Genomic DNA, 16,047 nt, shown 5'->3' with positions numbered 1-16,047 from the left:
CCTGTTCTCATGTGCTGGTACAGAGTGTGCATGCCTGTAGTCAGCTGGTCACCTTCTCTCTAGTCAGCCTTCTCCCTAGTCAGCCTTTTCAATGGGACCCGTGGAGCTCCAAGAGGTGGAGCTCCACGGGTCCCATTATACAATGCTGATCCCTGCATCCTGATCTGGTCTGGTAGTTTATCATTGAGGGGAGGAAATACACAGGTTTGTTTAGTCTCATGAGGGAACAGGACAGCTAGTTCACTGTGTTCTGTTTATAATCCTTAAAAGCAACAAAAGCAAGTCCTTCAACATCTGCATTGCTTGCAGTTTGGGGTTTTAGGCTGGGTTTCTGTATAGCACTTTGTGACATCGGCTTTATAAATATATTTGATTGATTGATTGGTTGTAAATTATAGAGCACCACATGCACAATGCATTGGTCATATCATAGGTCTCTCAGAAATAGATGTACAAAATAATTGTGAAACCCATGTAGGCCAGACATTTTGAAAATTTAAATGAAATCATTTAGCCCTTTCGATTGCCCCCTTACCAAGAAATTATAAAAAATTTGAAATTGATCAAGGGACAGTGTGCCTGTGTGATGGATACAACGCCTACCTATGTCTATTTCACAGCAACAGTAAGACTAACATGAAACGAAATTAATCACAGATGTTTACACAAACATCACTGACTTTGAGATTGGGATATGTCCAATCAATCACTGTCACGTATCATACCCATTAACCATAATAAAAGTACATTTTCCAAACTAGCTACATTTATTTACGTTACACTTTCAGGATGGTCTCATGACGCAAAATGAGCAGAACACCGGAAGAGGTGTGTGCGCGCCTTTCGCTGTCAATGCAAACGAAAGAGAAGAGTCACAGCTAAACCCCTCATTAAAGACAAGATGTCAGGACTGCCCCGTAGGATCATTAAGGTAACTAACTATTAATTGCTTTACGAATTACACAGACTATTGTTGTTGTCTATGACAGATTCATTATGTCCTAGCTAGCTAATCCTAAAATGCTCCGCACTGTTCGTAATTTATTTAGCTTGCATTTGCCGCAGCTGCGAAATTACTTCCGTTTCGACCCTGTTCCTAATAAACGGAATAAAGGTGGGTTAAAAATACACCCACGCCTGTAAAAGATGGCAAAGATATGTATTTTTTGTGATTGTTTATTCGTTAATACACTAAACACAGTGAATGTAGCATACTGACCAGAGTCTGAGATAGTTAGCAATCAATATAACGTTAGCTTGCTAGTTAGTTATCTTAAACGTTAGCCAGTCAGTCACCCATTCCGCCCTTTCCAAATAGCTAGCTAACATTATATAGCGAGCAAACTCTATAGCTAGCCGTACATGTGTGTTGCAATGAATGCACAGTCAGACAGCCTACTCCCGTAACTGTGCCACAATATAAACGGTTGCAATCTTTATTTTGGGCTAAATTGCTCATGAGTATAAAGATACTTAGTGCTTAAGTATTAAAGGATCAATTTAGCAGGCTATTGAGTTAGCATTTAGAACGTTACCATTGTGTGACAGATATTTCCTGTTAGGCCTCTGTTGCTAAGTTAGTTAGCTACCGTAAGTGATGTTATAGGCAGAGGCAAGGGCATTAGCGGGATCTCAGTTTCATGATCTTAATTGAAATGGACGGTACGATTCCCCTTACCAGTCATCACTTCGAATAAAAGTGTATTGGTCTCGTACACAGACAGATTTGCAGGTGTAATTCTTAGCTATGTAGGGTAAGTTTATTTGAATTCAGTCACTTTTTGACAGCAAGCTCTTATTTTCGTCCAAAAAGTCCCTTTCTGAGCTTCTACAATGGGCAAATATGTGTGGGAGGTTTCGTTCAAATCAAAAGGGTTGTTGTCAAAAAGTGTAGATATTTCTTGAAGAAAACCAACTCATCCAACCCCCATGTCTCACTCATAATCTGTTCAAATGTTATTGGAGTTTTTACCCTTGTACGATGGCCAGAATTAGGATGACTAAATCAGTGGAGGCCAGAGAGAGAAAGCGGTCTAAAATAAGTACAATTGCACAGCAGTGTGTCAACTAGGCTTGATTCTGTGCCAGAATGAAGGCTACCTGGCAGGTTCACTTTCCAGTTGAACTCATCTTCTCGAATCTGCAGGACATTAAACAACATAGAGGTGAGATAGATATCGATTTTGAGACATGACATATGTAGTATTTTCATATTTTAGTACACGCTTTTCACATTAATGCATTTGCGTTTAATTCAGCTTGTGTCGTGCTCATTTTGCTTTTTGTGACATGTGGTAAAGATTTTGAAAACGACCACCACAACATGTAAAATCCTCAGGTTACTGCGAGAAAGCTGCACCACTGTCAAAACAGTGCTCTGTGCTTATTTTGGATGTATTAGGTTACGAAATTCAACTTTTTGGATATACTGGTAATGAAATGTTAAAGACCGCACTGAACAATACAGAATAAGCATATTTGTCTACATATAATGTATTTTATCAATTTCATCACCAAAGCGTGTTTTCACTTACTCTGGGCAGAGTGGGTGGAAACCCTAAAAAGTAATTGAATTCGCATAGATTTACCCACTAGCTAGTTCCAACACTAGTAGAATGTCTTGCAAATACAATACCATTACACAAATAATCAGACCAACAAATCAAGAAATGACTGAACTGGTCAAATGAACAATCCAGAGTAGATATATTATAGTGAGCATGTGTCAGAATCCAGAATATTAATACGTGGTGTATATAGACATTAGACAGTATATCATTACGAAATATCTGATAAGAATGAATGCTAGCTCATCATGTCACACCACAGCTGTCAGGGCTATAGGTCAAGATGCAGCAAATATTTCCGTTTAGCTAGCTTTGCTGACACGAGAAGTGGGACATCAATAGTCAATTTAATTTGACATACACATGAGTAAGTGATTAGGCCTAGATGCACCAGTATACTAGAGGTTCCTTACTTCCAGCATGTTCCCAGTGCACTTGGAGAAATTATCACACAGCAATTGTCACTCCTAAAGCTAGTGTAGCATAAAGATCAGGTCAGGAGAGAGTTGTAAGATTGGTGCAGAGGTGAACATCATTCTATTAGTTATATACAGTGAACTTAAGCTATTGTACTATCACTTTGTGTGTTTAGAATTATTGTTTTGTTCTCACTCACTAGTCTAGTTCTCCGGTCTCTCCTTCCAGTCTAGGCAGTTTGTTTGCATGGGTTGACTGTCTTCACTCATTCACAGATCAATGAAGTCATGACTGTCTCTGCCCAGCATCTGCTCAGCCCGTGGACCACAGTGCCTTGTTTTCATTATCCATCCCCCTGTCAAGTTGATGGCTCTCTGTGCTGAAACAGTCTAGGCTATGGTTGTGGATTCCAGAATGTCTTGTAGCTAGTATATTTAAACTATAAAACAGTTGTTACTGGTTGGCTTCTATCCTACAATTTGTTTCAAATTTCTAATCTCGTGCACCTCCAAAAACATTGTGCCCCACATAGGGAATGCTGTGCTTCATATTCCCAAGTTCATGTCCTCTGTCGTTGGTAGTCGTCATTGAATAAATGCAATTGTGCTAATAGAGAAAGGGGAATTCACACAGGTGGTGAGAGGGGTTGAGTAAGAGAGGGAACACGTAACATTGGTTGGAGGTGGTTGGAAAAGACGGGAGGGCTGAGAAGTTCTGGGAACTGTTCTCAGTGGGCTTGAGCCCCTGTGAGTGTGCGACTGGTCCGGGAGCCTCTCTTGTCTGTGTTTGGACTGTGTTTTTGTCTGTGGGTTATCTGAAACATTTCAGGAATCTCGCTCGGAGGTGCATTCAGGAAAAAGAAAAAACAGCAGCATGTACAGTGGTTGATGATAGTCCACTCTCTTTTTGTTCCTCTTAGTTGTCTTTCTCTCAATGGTATCTGTAGCTTTAGGGCAATAGCACTGTAATAGAATTACACTTTGATTATTTTTTTCTTACCTTTAAAATCTATGCCAAACAAAAAACATTGATTTCAAAGTTTAACAAACCATACAACTCCATGCACAATAACTACTTTTAAAAAATATCCACGGGAAAAAAATTACAAAAACTAATTTAGTGGTAACGGAATTACATTAAAATCTCCCTCAAGGATTTATGTGGTAAGGTTCTGCAAAACCTCTTAAATATCTGCTCCAAATTAAGATTCAAAGATGTCTGCAGAAAGAACAGGGTGCCAGCTACAGTGCCTTGCAAAAGTATTCATTCCCTTGGCGTTTTAACCATTTTGTTGCATTACATCCTGTAATTTAAATAGATTTTTATTTGGATTTCATGTGATGGGCATTCATAAAATAGTCAAAATTGGTCAAGTGAAATGAAAACTGAAGAGGTGAATACATATGTATTCACCCTTTTGCTATAAAGCCCCTAAATAAGATCTGTTGCTACCGATTACCTTTAGAAGTCGCCTAATTAAAGTCCTCCTGTGTGCAATCTAAGTGTCACATGATCTCAATGTATATATACACCTGTTCCAAAAGGCCCCAGAGTCTGTAACACCAGTAAGCAAGGGGCACCATGAAGACAAAGGTCGTCTCCAAACAGGTCAGGGACAAAGTCGTGGAGAAGTACAGATCAGGGTTGGGTTATAAAAAAATATCAGAAACTTTGAACATCCCACTGATCACCATTAAATTCATTAGTAAAAAAATGGAAAGAATATGGCACCACAACAAACCTGCCAAGAGCGGGCCACCCACCAAAACTCACATACCAGGCAAGGAGGGCATTAACCAGAGAGGCAACAAAGAGACCAAAGATAACCCTGAAGGAGCTGCAAAGCTCTACAGCGGAGATTGGAGTATCTGTCCATAGGACCACTTTAAGCTGTACAGAGTGGCCAGAAAAAAAGCCATTGCTTAAAGAAAAAAATATGCAAACACGTTTGGTGTTCGCCAAAAGGCATGTGGGAGACTCCCCAAACATGGAAGGTACTCTGGTCAGATGAGACTAAAATTTGAGCTTTTTGGCCATCAAGGAAAATGCTATGTCTGACACAAACCCCAACACCTCTCATCACTCCGAGAATACCATCCCCACAGTGAAGCATGGGGGTGACGGCATAAGGCTGTGGAGATGATTTTCATCGGCAGGAACAGGCAAACTGGTCAGAATTGAAGGAATGATGGATGGCATTAAATGCAGGGAAATTATTGAAGGAAACCTGTTTCAGTCTTCTGGAGATTTGAGACTGATGGAGATTCACCTTCAAGCAGAACAATGACCCGTAGCATACTGCTAAAGCAACACTCATGTAGTTTAAGGGGAAACATTTAAATGTCTTGGAATGGCCTAGTCAAAGCCCAGACCTCAATCCAATTGAGAATCTGTGGTATGACTTAGCAGTTTTGCCTTGAAGAATGGACAACAATCCCAGTGGCTAGATGGGCCAAGCTTATAGAGACACCCCAAGAGACTTGCAGCTGTAATTGCTGCAAAAGGTGGCTCTACAAAGTATTGACTTTGGAGGGGTGAATAGTTATGCACTCTCAAGTTTTTTTTTTTTGTCTTATTTTTTGGGATATTCATTAGGACCTCTCTTCATCTGCAAACGGGCTTTCACAGCTTTTCATATCGGAGGAAAGAAAACATCACAGAGAAACAGGCTTCATTATACAGCACTGTTATATTATGTTGCTAATATCTGTCCTCAAAGTTTTCCCCTCTAGGGACTGGAACTAGAGAATATTTTCATAATGTCCTCCCACAAAGTTACCTGCCCTATCCAGTAGCTAACCTTTGGTTTCCCAAACTCGGTCCTGGGACCCCCCTGGGTTCACATTTTGGTGTTTGCCCTAGCACTACACAGCTGATTCAAATAATCAAAGCTTGAGGATGAGTTGGTTATTTGAATCAGCTGTGTAGTGCTGAGGCAAAAACCAAAACGTGCCCCTGGACCGGGTTTGAGAAACCCTTGCCTAGGCTATCCAGTAGCCTATACGCTCCCTTTACTGACAGCTGGAGCTGCAATTTCATCCTCTCCCATGGCTGTTATCTAATGCATTTGGAGACTGTTTTTAAATGTACAATTATTACATCAAGATAGCTTCCTTTTAGCTAGCTGATTATATTTGATTAACTTAGCTATACAGTGTAAAGTTAGCTAGCTACCAACTTGAGTTAGCCTACAAAGTGGCCTACAGTAGCAGGCTAGTTAGCTAATAATAGGTTGAAGGAATTGTCCGTAGAGCTCTGAGACAGGATTGTGTCAAGGCACAGATCTGGGGAAGGGTACAAAAAAATGTCTGCAGCATTGAAGGTCCCCAGGAACACAGTGGCCTCAAATCTACACACAACACACCATAATGACAAAGCAAAAACAGTTTTGTAGAAATTTCAGCAAATGGAAATATCATATTTACATAAGTATTCAGACCCTTTACTCAGTACTTTGACTCACCGTTTGGCAGCGATCGCAGCCTTGAGTCTTCTTGGGTATGACGCTACAAGCTTGGCACACCTGTATTTGTGGAGGTTCTCTGCAGATCCTCTCGAGCTCTGTCAGGTTAGATGGGGAGTGTTGCTGCACAGCTATTTTGAGGTCTCTCCGGTGATGTTTGATCGGGTTCAAGTCCGGGCTCTGGCTGGACCACTCAAGGACATTCAGAGACTTGTCCCGAAGCCACTCCTGCGTTGTCTTGGCTGTGTGCTTAGGGTCGTTGTCCTGTTGGAAGGTGAACCTTCGCACCAGTCCTTGGAACCTGCTCCAGAGTGCTCAAGGATCTTTCTGTACTTTGCTCCGTTCATCTTTCCCTCGATCCTGACTAGTCTCCCAGTCCCTGCCGCTGAAAAACATCCCCACAGCATGATGCTGCCACCACCATGCTTCCCCGTACGAATGGTGCCAGGATTCCTCCAGACATAAGACTTGGCATTCAGGCCAAAGAGTTCTATCTTGGTTTCATCAGACCAAAGAATCGTGTTGTTCATGGTCAGAGTCCTTTAGGTGCCTTTTGGCAATCTACAAGTGAGCTGTGCCTTTTACTGAGAAGTGCTGCAGAGATGGTTGTCCTTCTGGAAGTTTCTCCCATCTCCACAGAAGAATTCTGGAGCCATATCAGAGTGACCATCGGGTTCTTGGTCACCTCCCTGACCATGCCCCTTCTCCCCCGATTGCTCAGTTTGGCCAGGCAGACAGCTCTAGGGAGAGTCTTTGTAGTTTCAAACTTCTATTTTTAAGAATGATGGAGGCCACTGTGTTCTTGGGGACCTTCACTGCTGTAGACATTATTTGGTACCCTTCCCCAGGTTTTTGCTCTGACATGCACTGACAACATGAATTGAATATACAACAGGTGGTAAATCAAGTTGTAGAAACATCTCAAGGATGATCAATGGAAACAGGATGCACGTGAGCTCAATTTCGAGTCTCATAGAAAATGGTCTGAATACATATGTAAACAAGGTGTTTTATTTTTCTACATTTGCAAGACTTTCTAAATGGTTTTTGCTTTGTCATTTTGGGGTATTGTTTGTAGATGGATGAGGGGGAAAAAAATATTCGGTGCATTTTTTAAGCAAGGCTGTAAAGTAACAAAATGTGGAAAATGTCAAGGGTCTGAATATTTCCCGAATGCACTTTATTGGTATTTTAGGCTACTATAGGAAGATTAGTAGGCTAGTGAAGAGGCCTAGTCCTGTAAGAGTCCATCTTTGTTGCTTCACCTACAGTAATCTTTGTTGCTGCACCTGTCACAGGTGTCCCCCTGCCTCTTGCATTACCATAAGGCCGTATCAGATTGCTTATGCTGCTCAGTCATGTTGAGCCAGGGCCTAAAATTAACACCCACCACCTGTCGATTTTGTCATTGGCGTGTAAAATGTTTATTTCACCAGCCACGTTGGCGTGGGTAGGGGCACCACAGTGTGAGCATTTCACTCACATTTTTTGGGTAAAAATAGTCAAGTATGATCACGTCTACAGTAAAATAAATGCTGCAGTAGCAGTTTTCAAAGTAGTTCTGCCGTTTTTGTTTCATAGCTGGTAAATTAATCGCACAAACTACGAATCCTATATAGCCTATCCCACCTTGCGCTGAAACACTGCCTGGCTGGTGTCTGTGCGCACTTATTAAAGAGCTGTGCACTGGTATAAAATTAGCTCTAATTTACTTGAAACGAAAGTCTACTGATGTGAGACTTTGTGTTTCTTGGCTATTTACATTTTGTTCATAAACTAGGTGGTTTTTCTGTTTTTGAGTTACAAATGCTAGGGAAGAGAAGACAACGCTTCTACTAGTAAGACTCAATCTCACAGGTAGAAACATAGTCAGGTAGACTCCAGTCGCGCTACCACGGTAACCTCCCAGCCTTAAAAGGGCAGGTGAACATTTTTGTCTCATCTGTGACATTTTGGTTAAAAGACTCGGGTCACAAAAAATGTATTATTCAATATACCATGTTAGTTACTTCTTACTAGTAATACACATATGGTTTTCAAAACATTACATAGCATGCACATCTTTTATTATGTTTTGTTGGTGTAATCTTTGCGCCCCAAAATATTTTGGTGGTTAAAAAATCTGAGGTGCTGGTCAATTTTAAATCTACCTGCCACATTGGCTGGTGGACCAAAAGGTACATTTTATGCCCTGGTCACAGCCCTGAGCCTGGGGGCAGTTGCCTCCATGCTGAGCTAGTCAGCCTATAAGATGTACTCTTCAATCAACCACTGAAGATTTAATTTATTATATATATATTTTTTTAATACATACATAAGGGGGCTCCACCCGGTGACGCCTCCACATTGATGGGGAAAGTCAGCCCTAGTTGTCACCTGGGTTCTATTCATTAGGAAAACATTTTGGAAAGTTTTGCATCGGAAAACAAAATTTTGTCGACTTAGCTGCCTGATATTCTGCTTTAGACTGTATTGCAGCCAACTATAAAGCCTCTAAGCGTAGTGACACACTGCTAGCTGCCTAGTAGGAGGCGTGGGCCAGGATAGGTTAGATGTTTTGGGTTGTAGGCAATGTCTTTGAAAGATTGATCAGTCCTAGCACTGAAATTATAATTTTCTGGTTGATTTTCTTAGTATTGTAAGGGATGAGTAAGCAGTGGAACAAACGTACGAATGTGCCTGCTGAACAATGGTTATCACCACAAGATTTGCATCTAGGCCTAACTCTGTTTGTATGTCTGTCGTTTGTCAGGAGACTCAGCGCTTGATGGCGGAGCCTGTCCCAGGCATCAAGGCGGAGCCTGACGAAGGTAACGCCCGCTACTTCCATGTGGTCATCGCCGGGCCCCAGGACTCGCCCTTTGAAGGCGGCACGTTTAAACTCGAACTCTTTCTTCCCGAGGAATACCCCATGGCAGCTCCAAAAGTACGCTTTATGACCAAAATATACCACCCCAACGTAGACAAGCTGGGAAGAATATGTCTAGACATATTGAAAGGTAAGAGGCGCTTGACTTGCGTCATTTTACACCGACATGGTAGCCTGACATCCAAACTGATTTTGCTGTTTCACTGTTGTTTCTGTTCAGGTTAAGTTAATCAACAGTGGGCCGCGTTACTTGCATATGCACCTAAATATTTTGCTGTGCGACCTGGAATTTTTATTTAGGAGCGCCTGTGCGCCTACAAAAAAAATCGCCAAGATAGTTGTTCCAATGATTACTTCACTGGCCCCTTAGTGCCACTGAGAATACACTGAGCATATTTATGACAGTCATGCTAGCACCATTACTACAAATAAAAATGTTTTTCATTGTGCTCCTAAATTTCTTTGTGCGCTCCTACATTGTTCAACGTAGGCGCACACACACACAAAAAATAAGTGGCAGGTTTTGAAAAAACTGTTAATTTGTCAATGCAACATGGCTTCTTGAACACATAATATTTAGACTGAGGTTGTTAGCAAAAACATGGCAAATTATGTCCTGAAAGCATTTTTTAAAATGTGGTAGCAGGTGCAGCTGATACAAGGACAGAGATTCCTTTCATCCCCCTAACACTGTACCCAAACCGGCCGTGCGCAAATTGATTTTGTCCCCCAACACCAAACGCGATCACGACACACAGGTTGAAATATCAAAACAAACTCTGAACCAATTATATTACTTTGGGGACAGGTCGAAAGCATTAAACATTTATGGTAATTTAGTTAGTAAGTTTGCAGTTGCTAGCTAATTTGACCTATTTAGCTAACTTGCTGTTGCTAGCTATTTTGTCCTGGGATATAAAAGTTTACGTTTTTATTTCACCTTTATTTAACCAGGTAGGCTAGTTGAGAACAAGTTCTCATTTGCAACTGCGACCTGGCCAAGATAAAGCATAGCAATTTGACACATACAACAACAGAGTTACACATGGAATAAACAAAACATAGTCAATAATACAGTAAAACAAAAAGTCTATATACAGTGAGTGCAAATGAGGTGAGGTAAGATAAGGGAGTTAAGGCAATAAATAGGCCTTGGTGGCGAAGTAATTACAATATAGCAATTACACACTGGAATGGTAGATGTGCAGAAGATGAATGTGCAAGTAGAGATACTGAGGTGCAAAGGAGCAAGATAAATAAATACTGTATGGAGATGAGGTAGGTAGGTAGATGGGCTATGTGCAGTGATCTGTGAGCTGCTCTGACAGCTGGTGCTTAAAGCTAGTGAGGGAGATGTGAGTCTCCAGCTTCAGAGATTTTTGCAGTTCGTTCCAGTCATTGGCAGCAGGGAACTGGAAGGAAAGACGACCAAAGGAGGAATTGGCTTTGGTGGTGACCAGTGAGATATACCTGCTGGAGCGCGTGCTACAAGTGGGTGCTGCTATGGTGACCAGTGAGCTGAGATAAGGCGGGGCTTTACCTAGCAGAGACTTGTAGATAACCTGTAGCCAGTGGGTTTGGCACTGTGATAGACTGCATCCAGTTTGTTGAGTAGAGTGTTGGAGGCTATTTTATAGATGACATCACTGAAGTCGAGGATTGGTAGCATGGTCAGTTTTACGAGGGTATGTTTGGCAGCATGAGTGAAGGATGCTTTGTTGCGATATAGGAAGCCAATTCTAGATTTAATTTTGGATTGGAGATGCTTAATGTGAGTCTGGAAGGAGAGTTTACAGTCTAACCAGACACCTAGGTATTTGTAGTTGTCCACGTATTATAAGTCAGAGCCGTCCAGAGTAGTGATGCTGGACTGGCAAGCAGGTGCGGGCAGTGATCGGTTGAATAGCATGCATTTAGTTTCCCCTGCGTTTTGGAGCAGTTGGAGGCCATGGAAGGAGAGTTGTATGGCATTGAAGCTCGTCTGGAGGTTAGTTAACAGTGTCCAAAGAGGGGCCAGAAGTATACAGAATGGTGTCGTCTGCGTAGAGGTGTACCAGAGAATCACTAGCAGCAAGAGCAACATCATTGATGTTTCCAGAGAAGAGTCGGCCCGAGGATTGAACCCTGTGGCACCCCCATAGAGACGGCCAGAGGTCCAGACAACAGGCCCTCTGATTTGACACACCGAACTCTGTCTGAGAAGTAGTTGGTAAACCAGGCGAGGCAATCATTTGAGAAACCAAGGCTGTCGAGTCTGCCAATAAGAATGTGGTGATTGACAGAGTCGAAAGCCTTGGCCAGGTCGATGAATACGGCTGCACAGTAATGTCTCTTATCGATGGCGGTTATGATGGCGTTTAGGACCTCGAGCGTGGCTGAGGTGCACCCAGCCTGCTGTGGTGGCGAATGTTTTATAGTGTCCTTTGCGGTCGCCTGTCGGACACTGTTTTCCCACAGTTCTGTTAACAACGGTGAGAGCAGGTGTTCGGCAGGCGGAAGCAAAGGACGCTGTCTACCAGTGTCAACCCTGCTAGCTAGTAAGGAGGACTCTGGGAGGCGGGAGCGAAAAATCTCAGGAATAGACGCATGCAGGAATGACCCGGGCTACAGTTACACATTGTCTTGCTCTCTCCATGCCGCTTTCCACACAGATCAAGCCCCGCCTCCTGCCTCTCAAGCAGGCGCAGAAGGGTGGCAGTAGTTGCTCACCCACTTGTATTCAGTCTGCATGGTCAACGCAGACCATGCAACATGTTGATGACAACGATGCAGATTTTCTGCTTTGCTTCTTAGTATAAATACACAAGGGTTATATAATTACACTTAGTTTGTGTATCTTACTGTCTGCAAACAGCTAGTTTGTCTTTTCTTAGCAAGTTGTGGCTAACAAATCGTTTTAGCAGCTAATGTTTATAGCTAGTTAGCTGGCTAGCTAACTAATAAATGTACTGAGTCAGAGCCAACGTAGCTAGCTAATACAGCCTGATACATAAATCCACATTTGGGGGGGTGCAAAAGTATCTTCTAAATAAAAGAGGAATAGGTTAAGCATGAAAATGTTAGCTTCATGAAGTAGCTAATAGAAAACAGTTAATGTAGCCGAAGATTATAGGGTCCCCTAGGAAACACTGACCAATGAGTTCCTACCCTATCACAATAATGCCGCCCTGGGTTTTTAAATCTTTATCATGTCAAATGTCAAACAGCACTGTATTCAAAGTGCCCGCTATTATATACTATCTACCTCATTTTCGAATGTTGCTATGGGCACAGTCAAACAACAGGAAGTGAGCGATTCGGGTTCCACTTTACTTCCCTACAGAAGCCTGCCGGTGAAACTTGCCAGAGTAAATTATTTGAAAGAGTCAATTTTATAGAGTATAAAAGTCAAGTAAATAAGTATGTGTTGTTTTTATATTTCATTTAAGTTCGCTAACGTTACTAGTAGGCTATTTCTGTTGTGATGATAACGTTAGTTGTGTTGTGTCAAGAGTTAAGGCCCGGGCCATCCACCAAGCCAATAACTAAAGGTAACTATAATGAAATACTATATGCTACATAACTATAAAAGCATCCACACTAGAGGAAAGTTTGTTTATTGTTCTACAGTCCTACACCTGTCAATCCACTGATCAACACGTCCTTCTGCACGCTGCCTATTAATCAAGTGTTAACACAAGACCATTTATGAGGTCACATTAGCAGGACCGTAATATGGTGTATTTTGTCACAATGTATCAGCTAATTTCTTGTGGTGTTGCATATGAATTATGATAATGCGGGAGCACTGAGGAAGTTGTCCATAATTTCCGCTTTTGGCGTGGATAAAATGATAATAACTATTCTATTTCCATCATTTCAACAGTTCACCCAAGTGTTTTGATCAAAGTTAAATTACAATTGCAGTATTTGGTTAAATAACACAGTTTATTATTTTTTGCCCAAATTGTGCAGCCCTACGTGGCAGTGTGGAAAGGATCTCAAATGAGTGCAGAATGGAGAAAGACTCATTTCGAAATTGCTTAGAATGTATGTGTTGCCACTCTAGGGTCATGCACTACTGACAAAACTAAATTTGAACTTGTATTATTCAAAAACATCAAATAGCGTCAACATTTAGAAATATTGTGATATGATATTTCGGCCTTATCGCTCAGTCCTAACGGATACAGGGGAGATGAGACGTCTTTAACTGTCTGTCACACCGCTGCAGCTTCTCTGTATGTCTGTCATACACATCAGTGAGTTCAGGCTCGTTAGTGGGACAGGCCTGGGAATTGTTTCCTGCCATATACCCACTGCTTTAGAATCATGTTTGGCCTGCGAGCGCTATGAGGGATTTTCCTTTTTAATCTCGCCCAAAAGATCAAGGGCTTCTCAGATTCAACTTTTGACCTCCCACTCAAGCCGCATATCCCATTGCTGCGACATGCCCCCATCGCTCAAAATGGATACATGGCTCAAACTTCTCTTCCTCCCCCTCTCCCTATTTTCTCCTCCCTTTATCGCTTTCTCCCCCTAATTTGTACTTTTTTGTTTTCTTATAAAATCTCCTTCCACAGATAAATGGTCTCCAGCCTTACAGATCCGCACAGTCCTGCTATCAATCCAGGCATTACTAAGCGCTCCTAACCCTGATGATCCTCTAGCGAATGACGTTGCGGAGCAGTGGAAATCCAATGAAGCTCAAGCCATAGAGACAGGTGAGTCTTGATTAAGCCCGGCTCTGAGCGGTGAACTCCTCAAATGCACTCCTACTCACTCACCACACCCACTTGCCTCAGTCATGTTCGTTATGGCGCACAACAGAAAGGGAAAATGAACTTTTCTTTTTAGACAAGTCCAGGTCGTTTCCCTGTTTCAGTCCATGTTCTTGTGTGTTTGGTGCCCAGTGAACAAAACCTTGTTCAAATTTGACACAGTAGCTCAGTTTCTCAATGCAGCCTACCGTTCAGCCAATCCAACACTGATTAATATTGGTGCTGATGCTCTGTCTTACTGGTAACTTTAGATGCTACACCTTATGAACTCATGACTTCTTATGATATAAACATTTCATTTGTATATTGTAGCTTTTTTACCCTGTGGCCTGTCCTGCAAAGCAAGTACAAATGTGATGAAGTTACAACTTAAAGCCTCAAGGATTCTAGCAAAAAAACAATAAATAACTGACTCACTACACTTGCTTTCTGAGCTCATCTCTCTCCCTTATTTTGTGTTGCAGCCCGGACATGGACCAGGCTTTACGCTCAGAACAACATAGAAGTGTAGAAAAGGTGAAAAAAGCGGAGAGAAACCAAGCGGGAAGTCAGTGTGAACACACATTCCTCATCTTCTGCCAAGACCTCTTCTTCTACCTAATTCATGTGCATTTAAAGGACACCATATTGGAGGGGGGGGGTGTAATAAAATAAAAAAAAGTGAAAAAAAGACCAGTGAATTTGATATAAATGCTCATAAGAGAAATTGAAAAGTCTGACTTGTCGTCTTTGTCATAATTCACTGTTCAGATGCATCGGCAGATCTGACTCACCACCTGGTTATTTTTCCATTCATTTTGGAGGAAACCAGCAACATCCGCTTTAATGAGCTTCGTACAAAAAAAATATAAAGACATAAGTGTCTATCCCATGTCTGTTTCGTGGGGGAGGGTAAGATTTATTGTCCAAGATTGCCTAACTTTTTACTTTTCTTTTAACTTTGTTGTCGCTCGTGATGTTGGTTGTTTATTGAAAGCAGCTGATTAACCCCAGGTAGACACACCCTTTGAGACAGACTATAGGTGGACTCATTCCTCTATAGAAGGCCTACTAGCAAAACAACAACCTAGCTCCTGCTAAACCACATCTCTGACTTGAACATTTAAATACAAGTAACAATATAATGACTAAACAATTCATCTGAGCCTGCCATCATCACGTTTAACTGTTGCAACCGCTGTCGATGTAGAGACCCTAAAGTAGGCTTGGAACCTTTGTGTGGGAGAGCGGTAGGGATGGTGGGGACAGGAATTCCATAATTTTCTATAGTTTTAGGGATATATTTTATTCTCATGTCTTATCTTATTTGAATGTTTTCCTGACATCAGCCTACTACCGTGGAGGCTGGTGGGAGGAGCTATAGGAGGACAGTATCATTGGAATGGAATCAATGGAGCTTATCAAACATATGTAAACCATGTCTCTACTACTACTGGCTCTCTGGCTACATGGCTCTTCTTTTTCTTCATGTTTGTCACATTCTAATGTTATAAGACACAACGGTTGACTTCCTCCCCATGGCATTTATTTCAGAAAATAATAGGGGGGGGGGGGGTGCATTGGAGTTGTCAGTTCGGTAGTGTGTGCTGAGGGGAATTGTGTTCGAAGGGGTTGTGGGGAGGTAGAGGGTGAGGGAAGATTGGAGGTAAGGGACTGGGTGGGTAGGGGAATGGGGAGATCACTGAACAATATTTGTCAATATTTGTTTTTGGTTTGAAAAGTCTTTTCAGTTCCATGTATATTAATTATTTCTATTGAGGGGGAAAATGGTTACCTGCTCTCTGAATGGTATGAAAACAGTCCACCGGTGTTCTGTTTTCTGTAAATAAAATCTGTTGATTAATAAGAAAATATTGTAAGCCTTTGTTTTTGAAGTAAAGACAGCGGGTTAGGATTTTTGGCATATCCTCAATTCTGTCATTGAATACATTGAACTCAACAGGTCAGATTAAACCGTGAACTGCCCTCAGA

The 16,047-nt window shown here is 41.8% G+C and overlaps 2 protein-coding genes across 4 annotated transcripts in view; one reads left to right on the top strand and one right to left on the bottom strand.

Annotated features, from left to right (window-relative positions):
• The window catches only part of c1qtnf13 (C1q and TNF related 13), a 42,038-nt gene that overhangs the window by 8,296 nt on the left and 17,695 nt on the right, over nucleotides 1–16,047 (bottom strand). Inside the window, exon 1 of one of the 3 annotated variants that reach the window (XM_029633512.2) lies at nucleotides 2–78. The exons of the other annotated variants lie outside the window; for them this stretch is intronic. Coding sequence (XP_029489372.1) covers nucleotides 2–32 — 31 coding nt within the window. The 5' untranslated portion in view covers nucleotides 33–78. Of the gene's footprint in view, nucleotide 1; nucleotides 79–16,047 lie in introns of those variants that run through there. 3 annotated transcript variants of the gene reach the window in all.
• Nucleotides 823–15,927, top strand: LOC115109553 (ubiquitin-conjugating enzyme E2 N-like). The gene is made up of 4 exons (XM_029634558.2): nucleotides 823–931; nucleotides 9,200–9,446; nucleotides 13,879–14,019; nucleotides 14,541–15,927. Exons 1-4 carry the CDS (start codon nucleotides 902–904, stop codon nucleotides 14,585–14,587), a joined length of 465 nt encoding a protein of 154 aa, XP_029490418.1. The 5' UTR covers nucleotides 823–901; the 3' UTR covers nucleotides 14,588–15,927.

Source organism: Oncorhynchus nerka, linkage group LG25 (assembly GCF_034236695.1).
Source record: "Oncorhynchus nerka isolate Pitt River linkage group LG25, Oner_Uvic_2.0, whole genome shotgun sequence".
Lineage (NCBI taxonomy): Eukaryota > Metazoa > Chordata > Actinopteri > Salmoniformes > Salmonidae > Oncorhynchus > Oncorhynchus nerka.
The sequence above is the reverse complement of the archived record's forward strand: the minus strand, read 5'-3'. Positions and strand labels throughout refer to the sequence as shown.

Coding starts and splice junctions, on each gene's coding strand:
- LOC115109553 (XM_029634558.2), top strand. CDS start 902: ATGTCAGGACTGCCCCGTAGGATCATTAAG. Junction 932..9,199: donor TGCCCCGTAGGATCATTAAG/GTAACTAACTAT, acceptor GTCGTTTGTCAG/GAGACTCAGCGCTTGATGGC. Junction 14,020..14,540: donor AGCTCAAGCCATAGAGACAG/GTGAGTCTTGAT, acceptor TTTGTGTTGCAG/CCCGGACATGGACCAGGCTT.